At 34.0% G+C, this 10124-nt stretch overlaps 1 protein-coding gene across 1 annotated transcript; it reads right to left on the reverse strand.

The window, feature by feature from the left end:
* Nucleotides 1-7409: 7409 nt before the first annotated feature.
* On the reverse strand, nt 7410-9699 carry LOC108327769 (cytochrome b561 and DOMON domain-containing protein At4g12980). Its single transcript, XM_017561467.2, has 3 exons — nt 8874-9699; nt 7965-8219; nt 7410-7886 (listed from the first exon to the last, which is right to left on the reverse strand). The coding sequence occupies exons 1-3, from the start codon at nt 9507-9509 to the stop codon at nt 7629-7631; spliced, it is 1149 nt and encodes a 382-aa protein (XP_017416956.1). The 5' UTR covers nt 9510-9699; the 3' UTR covers nt 7410-7628.
* Nucleotides 9700-10124: the final 425 nt, after the last annotated feature.

Consider the following 10124-nt stretch of genomic DNA (forward strand, 5'->3'; position numbering starts at 1 on the left):
ACAGCAGAAAAACAACAAATTTCAGTTTTTGTATGAACGTGTAGTATAACATTAACAATAACAAACAACAATAATAGACAACAAACAAGTTCAATCAAACAACAACAACAAATAGGTTCAACCAAACAACAACGACAAATAAGTTCAACAAAAAAAAACAACAAACAAGTTCAACAAATAAGTTCTTCAAAGCGAAAACTAACATTCAAAAGGTGGGTTCGTTGAAATAAAGTGTTTACACCTGTGAGAGAGAAAGCAGAATGCGCCTATGAATGACAAGAACACGATAATAATCGGTCAAAACAAACGAAAATCATACATAAAGTAGTTAATTTACATGCATTTGTAACAAATGAAAGAAAGATTACATGTGATGGTCGTCAAACTTCGTTCTAGAAAAGTTTGAGCAGAAAAGAGGGTATCGCGTCTAACATTAGGGCATTCGACGTTTTATATCCTTTTGATGTCTAATTTTAGGGAATTCGACATCATACGTAAATACATTTTCACCTTCGTGCCAAGCATTTTCACAAAATTTACCCAATATAACAAATTGACGTCGAATTACAATTCTAAACTATGTCTAATAATTGCATTTATTTACAAAAATGTCACCGGTCATTTTAAAGTTGGTTATTAAGTGGTTGGACGTTAAATGTGTGACATTATACGTTGTTTTTGCACTAGTGACACCAAACAATCTCTACAAACATATGTCATCTTATATCAAACCATGTCAACTCTAATAATTTCCACAATCATATGTCCTCTTATATCAAACCATGTCAATCCCAACAATCTCCATAACCATCTCCTGTACTCCACCACACCAAACCTATTTACCAAACAGGACGACTTGAGTCATCTTCTGCTGCAGCTTTGAACCTATCTTCTTTGCTCCTCGAGGACTTATGAGTAAACACTCTGATGCTACTCACATCGGACACTATTATACTCAACACGAGTCGAAACCCTATGAGCGAGACATTCATCTTTTTCTACCTCCTCGAAAGAGGAAAGGGCAACACTTGAATCTCAGTCCTCCCTACCGCCCATCATAGACGAAGAGACTTATCTCTTCTACCGACTCTTACAGATGAAGAGATTCACCTTTATACTCTCTCGTAGGAGAAAAAGTACAACCCTAGATTAACGAAATACGACAAGAAGACATAACAACCAACATATCTTTTAGCTTCACACTGAATAGACAACATCACTCCACCACAAAAGCAGAACCGATCATCCAATACATCAAGCATGTCTCAATATACCAAGGCTAGCATCAACAACTCAGAAACATCATAAACACGACAATCACACAAACAACTCAAAAAACATTGAAAAAACTCGTTAACATAACCAAACAGTACGACCACATCCAAAAAAAATACGACAACATACCTAAACTACATAACAACAATTCAGACACACCCAACCAACAAAGCAACCATCCGAAACATACCTAAACAATATAACAACAATTCAAAATCACACTCAAACAACAACCGTCTCAACCATTTCAAACAAACACATATTGTCATGTTATCCTAATTATACTACAAAACTTCTCAATTTCTCATAGAATAATACATCCAATTATCACTATAAAATTAATTTAGTTACATATACAATACCATTACAAAATCTAAACCACCATTTGTTTAACAATAAATAAATTCTCTAACGTTAAAATTATTTTTTTATTAATTAGATTCTCCATAACTTATTATTATCATATTTCCTAACTTCCTATTTAAAATAATATAATATTCAGTTATATTCAAAACTTCCAAAAAAAGAAAGAAAAAAGAAATATATATATATATATATATAATATTGTAATTATACCCAATATCATGCTATCCTTATTTTAAAATATTATAAAACATAACTCTGACGCATTTTATACAATGTTATTTCGTAAATCACGTCTGATTTTATGTCTGATTTTATATATACTTCACACTTAATTTATCACTAATATAACCTTCATAATATTGTTCATTAATTTTAGTGTAACATCTCAAAAATACAGTATCAAAACTATACAATAGAATTATCACAAATTAATAATATTATAGATTAGTCTTACAAAAGATAGAACGTACGGTTATAGCCGAAAGGCCTTACAAAATAACGGGAAAATTAAACTGCACACTACTCTAACTATTACTAGACCGAACGGTGTTACAAATTAAATTGTACCGAACGGCCTTACAAAAGTAAAGCTAACTCAAGACCGAACGCTCTCAAGGTTTGGCCTTAACTTCAACCTCGACCAAACTTTTTTCTTCCAGCGCCTCTTCTAGCAAAGCTTCTCCTTCTGCTCACATCCACACAGATGATCATTGCAACAGAAGGACAACCACCGAACGTACAAAAAGACAAGACAGAAAATAGGGTAAGCTTATGTAATTTAATTCAATCATCAACATAGATTTCACACAATTCATACAAACATGATAACTCATTCACTTTTACATGCAAAGCCTAATACTAGACTCTGACTGTCCGGACTGTATGAATTCTGTGTAGCTACGACGTTCATGCACCCGGATGATGTAGTAACTAGGATACCCTCAACAGCTGCCACCCGAGGTTAGTTCGTCTGTCCAAATTAACCATAAGGACGAGGACCTCCTGCCATTCTCACACATGACTTACCCTTCTCTACGTGAGAAACGAGTAATCACGAATATCAGGATGAACCGCCAGCTTAGCATGCCCACATTCATACTTTACCAATTTCCAATATACATTCATGAGCTATTCCTCCCTAGAATACTTGTTCATAATCCAATTCATTTCATTCATATCATATTTCATCATCTTTCATTAATAAGACCTCAATGAGATCAATTTGAATAAATATCTCTTAGGATCTCAAAATGTCGAACGCTGAACTTTAACTCTGAACAAGATCGAACGCTTGGAGTGAGACCAAAGGTCTCCAGTTCCAAAAACGTATCAAACCCGAGGGAGTGAATATCGGGTTATAGAAAAACTGATTACCATAATATTTCTCGAGTACGCATAGAACTAAATGTTATTTACTAGGTGAGCCAATTGAATGAACTGACTCACGAGAGTTAAACCGAACACAAACCAGCCTAGGCCGAATACTAAAACTCTAGGCTGAAACCAATTGAGACCGACAATGTGGGACATCAAATAATGGTACTTAACTGGATCCGGTGAAGAGACCGAACGTCAATATATACTTAGCTTTTGAACGAGTTGAACATCAAGAAAATCAGAATGCTAGTCAAAGACTGAACACCATAGCGAGCAAACCCTATTGGGTTTGGACGAACGCTCTTATTATAAAAATAGCTTATGGAAACTAGAACGAGTGTCTGGTGTAAGACCAAGCACTTGCTTAGTACGAGCACTTGGTATAAGACCAAGCACTACTAAACTTATAGAGAAAAGGATTGATAAATGTAATAGATACCATTTTAAGTAGTGTTTAAGAGCAACCGAAATATACAAATACATATAGATATACTTGAGTTTATAACCAAATACCAAAGAACGACTACCCTTGGTCGAACGCCCATGTACAAGTTTTACAAAACGAAGACGCTCGTCCTCAACTAGGATTCTTCCTAAATGAAAGAATCCAATTCTAACCGAGTCCACTAGAAAAAAAAAATCGAACAGTCAAGGACCATTCAGTGACGAACGTACACTTTCATAGGGAATTTCATACTTAGAATTCTTTATATCAATTCATTTCTCAACATCTATTTTCATAAAATCAAACATCCATATCATAGTAAATATTCATATATCATACAGTCAAAACATATCAACAATCATACTTCATATTCATTCAGCAACTCAACAAACATGCATTCATAAAAAAACGAACGTAGAAACTAACATACAATCAAATTATATAAGCTTCCCTTACCTCTAATGTGATTGAACGCTTTCAGATATGGTTCACCTCTATAAGTCCTTCTACCCTCAATGCTCAACAATCTCCAAACTAAACCAAGTGAAAACCAACACTATCAGAGCCACTCATTTGAGAAGAGTGAACCACACATGAAACCAGAACTTGATTTGCATGTCTAGAAAGACGTACGACTGAGTGAAGAGAAGAACTTACCAGCTCAGCTTCACGAACCGAACGGTTTAACTAGAAGCTCTTGACACCGAAAGTGCTTCAGCGATGCCTGAGTGGTGATCGGAGAAGAGAAGTGAGTGTTTCTTAGAGAGAAGATGAAGAATTCTAGAGAAAAGGAGGAGATTTCAGAAGGTTGAAGATGGATGGTGTATGCAAAGAAGTGGCATGAAACTTTGAAAATTTCAGTTTTACTCCTACCGTCAAAACGTTCGTCCAATCTGTATCACACATGTGTCTTCCACTTTCTGAATTTCAGACGCTCTGTTTGCTTACACATGACGTCCACTCAGATGAGGTTTTGGATGCGTTTTAATGAGATCTGACATTTAATTTTATTATTTTTAGTTTTAATATAATTGCATCATTCCAATCTCAATAAAAAAAGAAATTGAACTATTTTTTCTAATCAAATAAATATTAACAATACTAAAAGTTTGTCTTCTAAATATATAAATAAATATACCATACCCTTCAACTTTCATTTAACATAATATATCAATAAAATTATACTTTAATACTTATATCTAAAAGAACTTGGTTCAAGAAAATTTTATTTTACTCCAAATCTGCACCCTAAATTGTTTAGAATTTAGTGAAATTATTTTGAAATTTATTGGTTCCAGAGACTCTGACTCAAGCACCACATAATCTCATGAATCCAAAGCTGAACCCGTGTCAAACTAAACTCAGTTTTCTTTTTCAAATTTTACACGAATACCAGTTTAGCAAAATAAATTAAACTACGATCCAGTCGTAAAAAAAACATAATTCAATAGACTTCCACATAGGTAACAGTACAAAATTATTTAAACTCAGGGACATTTCCCTGACTCGACTCATTATATTTAACAAAATTCTTATACAGTTATATTAGTTGTATAATTTCATCATTTATCATTTCCATTCATATTTTCTATTTTATTTTACCGTTTCATTTTATACTATCTCCATTTTTTTATTTCTTATAATTATGAATATTTGAAGGTCAATTAGTTACTATCATGTCTAAACATGCTATCTCAATCATACTGATGTTACAACAATTAGATATTAAACATAAACAAAGGTGACCAAACAGTGACGAAGTAATGATGTCACTACCCAATTTAATAATACTTTCACCTTTTAACAATTATTTCCTTATTTTATTAACATAAATTTACAATTTTAAATATATATTCAATAAAAGCAGCTCCTATTAAAAAAAAGTAAAAAAATTGCTACATATAATATTTACAACATGTTTGACTATAGATTAAATTATAATGGATCCACATATTTGAGAAGCCAGGACAATAAGAATAGAGTTTCGGCGCATGTTAATAGCAGTGTTTTTTTAAAAAAAAACTATAAATTTGTGTTTTTTTAATTGGGTATCTATTAATTTCTTTTATCGATTGGAAACTAAAAAATTGTATATTTTTTATTTTAATTTTTTCGTTAATTAAATAACGTGATTATTATATCAGTTTGTCATTGTCTAAATATAAAATCTTATAATTAATATAGACACTATTAAACCAATTAAAATCACTTATTATTTAATTAATAACAAAATCCTACGTTATTTTAACACGTAAGCACAGATATAACATGTTACTCAATTGACAAACAAAATTTAATTAATATAGATTCAATTCAAAAATATAAAAATTTAGAATATCCAACAAAAGAAAAATTAATAAAAACTTAACGAAAAATATTCAAAAATTTGTAACAAAAATATATCAATAACGTTCTAACCACTTAGAACGTGAGCAAAAGGTAAAGATCTTGACAATAATAGATTTCATGAATTTCCATGACGAAGATTAAACAAAAAAAAAAGTCTTTAAAGGAAGAAAGACATTCAATCCAAAGATGAGTTGTGTGGTCTAGCTTCCTATCTCTTTCACTTTATCAATTAATTAATTTTTTTATAAGCTCCATAATCTTTATTTGAATATTTTTTATTCCAGTTATCCAAATTAAATAATAAAAGAAAAGAAAAAAAAAGCAAGTTAAACAACAATAATGAAACGTGTAAAGCTTTAGTTATGCACAATCATTTTAACATTTCCATGACTTGTATTGAAATTTAGATTTTCTAGAGTAGCTGGTCATGTTTTTGAAAAGAGGGTCGAAAGAGATTTGTAGATGATATTAAAATATGCGAAGATCTAAAAGAAAGAACTTTTTTTTTATCAAGTACTTATAGAAAAGTAATCACGATGCATGGTTAATCTCCATGCTTATTTAGTCTTCATGCTTATTTTCATGTTAATATCTCAATCTGATTTATAAGAAAATGTTTATAGATAATTATATATTGTAAATTTATAAATTTATCTTATTTTTAATTTTTAATTAATTTATTCATAATTGTCGTCAAATCTGTGATAATTTATCCTTATACATGCATCATACATACATTATATATATCATGCATGCATGATGCATTGTGTATCTCATGGCATGGCATGAGAATCTCATAAAACAAAGTTATGATTAAAGGGAAAGCAACAAAAGCATGAATAAGGAAAGCGAAAGAATGATTTGGGATTGTAGCGATTGTGGAGATAAGGGTGCAGTGAACATTGCTGTCCCAGAGGGACCATAACTTTAGGGAAACCATACAATCAAATTAAGATAAAGTATGGTTTGGTAGATAACGTTAAGCAAAAGTTTAGCGTTAAACAAAAGTGATTTTTTCGGTCAATTAACAAATCAAAGGTTCCCTAAAAAATCTTGCCTAAGCCAATGACGTCTTTCCACCTTCATATTTTCGGACAACGTAAAGAAAGTTGTCAAGAACTAGTTGAGAATTTGAAGTAGAATTGTGGCTTTTTCGCTCATAATAAATTATGTGAAATTATTGCAAGCACTCTCTTGAATAGTGTAATTAGCTACATGAGTTTTCTGATGCATGCATGATGGGAATCACCAATCACTGTCATATAAGTACTGGCTTTACCAATAGCAACTCAAAATTGAAAACTAAGAACAAATACAAAAACAAAACAACTCACAGTAACTCAAGATTGAAAACCGCTCCACATTAAATACATAATTATTTAGATTTTAAATAGTTGTTTTTTCATTTAATGTTTACATCATTTTCAATGGTTGCATCAACCACACGCTGAGATATATATCCATTTTAGGAATCTTTCATTTGGATTATAAGCCATGACCAGCATAGTTGTGGCCAAGTTTGGTTTGCAGTGTAGGTGGATAATGAAATTCCCCACACTCAGTTGATTTTTATTGTCTGGTGTCTATCAAAGAATACTTTGCGTATTGACACGGTAAAAGCTTTATTAAAAGTAATTTAAGACCAAATGAAAAATCTATACTTTGTAACCAAAGCATATACAAAGATATGTGATAAATATAAGAAAAGAAAAGGAAGAAGAGCAAGTGCAGTGAAGGGAAGAATCACATAATGAAGAATATGGTCCAAATTTGTTGACTTGGGGTCTGTCTGTGCAGTGTTGTATCCATGACAAGTTTAGGGAGACTTGTTAGACTTTCTCCTCAACACAATAATCCATGTGATGACTTCCAAGAATAAGGCAACTACGCCTAGCGCAATAAGCACTCCAGTGTAAGTAGTTTTCCATTTCTCATCAGGATGCAAGATCTTGAAGCCCCTGAATATGTTGATGATTCCCAAGATAACTACAGTGTACCCAATGCTATGGTGATACGCGTTCCATATATACCTGTACTTGTGAGTCTTGACTGGCCTCAAGAACAATGCGAAAATCTGCAAAATTTTACACTGTTAAACTTCATCTTTATTGGATTAAGATACGAAGATGAAGAAGAAAAAGAGCAGATTTACCTGTAGAGTGGCAAAGCAAAAGAGGGCAATTCCAAGATTGCGATGCACACTGTACTGAACCCCTTCTGATTCGCTTCCCAGTTTCATACCAGTTCCCCATCCAGCAACACCAATGGCATAAGCAGAGACCTGACAACCAACATGGAGATAGAACCAAGCTGGATCTGCAGATGGAAAAGTTCTCATGTACCTAGCTATGATCACTCCAAGGGGAAACAGCACTCCCCAACTCATAGCATTCAGAATTCCATGAATCTGTCATTCAACAAAATCACATGTACATTCAAAAGTTTAATCCAACTCAACCAAATTACTTCATTTCTATCCAACACAAGGGAAAGTCTTTTCTTTTCAGCTTTCGCGTACAATTTCACTTATAATTTCAGATTTCAAGCCATCCAATAACTTCAATCAGACGTCAACAAAACATTTTCTTCCACACCCAAAAAAGTCAACATCCAAACACCCTTTTGGATTAAAAATGCAAACAAGTCAAAACAGAACAGAACCAAAACAATACCTTTATTTTCCTGAAAATCACAAAAACAATGCCCAAAACTCACTCTTAGCCAAACAAGAATTAACAAAAGAAAAACACCCCCATTCCGAAATTAGAAAAAAAAATCCCTTCTTTCCTTGAAATCTCAATAACCAATAAAAAAAGCCAGAAAACCCCCTTTTTTTTTTTCTGAAATCTCAAAAACCAACATTTTTCCACTATAAACACTGTGGCGGTTCTTCTTCTCCCATCAAAATTAGAATTTTGTCAGGGATGATAACCAACCCCCCTCAGTAAAAACTAAAGTTGCCAAAACACCACCACCAGAACACAAAAACAGATTACATCCACCTTTTTTCCTTTCCCAAAAAGATTTTCTTTTGAGGAAAAAAAGAAGCAAAAAAACTCACATTTTTCTTCTTGGTGACGGGGTCGACAGCGGGGGCAACATTGCTCTGTTCCCCACTGAAGCTAAGAATACCCTTGGAATTCAAATTGGCGGGTTGGAAGTCATGCCTATCGATTCTACCCGCGGTAACGGAGGGCCCCACCTGCCACACGTGGTTGACACTCTCCACCTTCTCCGGAACCTTAACCTTCGCGAAGATCCTAATCACTCCTCCAACCTCTTCGCCCCTCATATCCCACACGTCGAACGACAGTTTCCCCGGAACAATGCCGCTGTATGACTTCAAGTCAAGCGTGTTCACGGTCACCGCGCCGCGGTCGCCGCCCTTGAACGCAGCCAGCACCTGAGCCCCCACCATGCCAACCCCGTTGGGGTTGATCCCCCAGGAGACCCACCCCTTTGGGTTAGGCGGCGCCGCCTGGAAGGCCACCGAGAGGGAGGCGTTGGCGGCGTCATGGGTCCAGTGGAGGAAGGAGTTCAGCACGGGGAGGTCCAGGCAGTTGGCGAAAAGCTTGTTGGCGGAGTCGGTGAGCCTCTGAGTGGTGCATGTGAGGGCGGAGGGCGTGGCGGCGCTGACGGCGAGGACGAAGAGGAGGAGGAGGATTTGAGGAAGCGTAGGAGAAGGCGGAGAAGTCATTGGAGTTGGTGGTGGTGAGAGGAGAAAGACGGGGGAGAGTGGGTTTTAGAGGGAAAAAGATAGTAAAGACAAGTAGGTTTTGGTATGTTTGGTGAGGGAGATGAGTTGGTGATGTTAAGAATGTAAGGTCGGAAATTAAGGAGAAACGAAGAACACGGGAATGAAGAAACTGTTATGTTTTATGTTCAAAACAATGCATTAATATGAAGAAGAATGATAAACTGCCAACAAATCAAGGTCCATCATTGTCATGTATATCACCCCCAACCAATATTTCCATCCTTATCATGTATATTTTACATTTTTTTTACGAGTTTTAATAGAAATAAACTATATTTTAAAATGTTTCTGACAATTAAATTAAATTATCTTGAATTATATTTATCATGATTTGACATCTAAATTCAATTATTTAAATAATTATTAGGAAATATCATACCTTTTAATTCCATATATTATATTCGAATTTAGTTTGATTGGTTTTACTAGAGAGAGATTTTATTTTTAAAATTTAAATCAGTACAATAACTTTTTGAATAATTTAGTTTTTTTATTATATTTAGTTATGAATCAAACCTCTTTTTACCAATCCTAATTTCGCCTTTGTGATAAATA

Source organism: Vigna angularis, chromosome 2 (genome assembly GCF_016808095.1).
Source record: "Vigna angularis cultivar LongXiaoDou No.4 chromosome 2, ASM1680809v1, whole genome shotgun sequence".
NCBI classification, from domain to species: domain Eukaryota; kingdom Viridiplantae; phylum Streptophyta; class Magnoliopsida; order Fabales; family Fabaceae; genus Vigna; species Vigna angularis.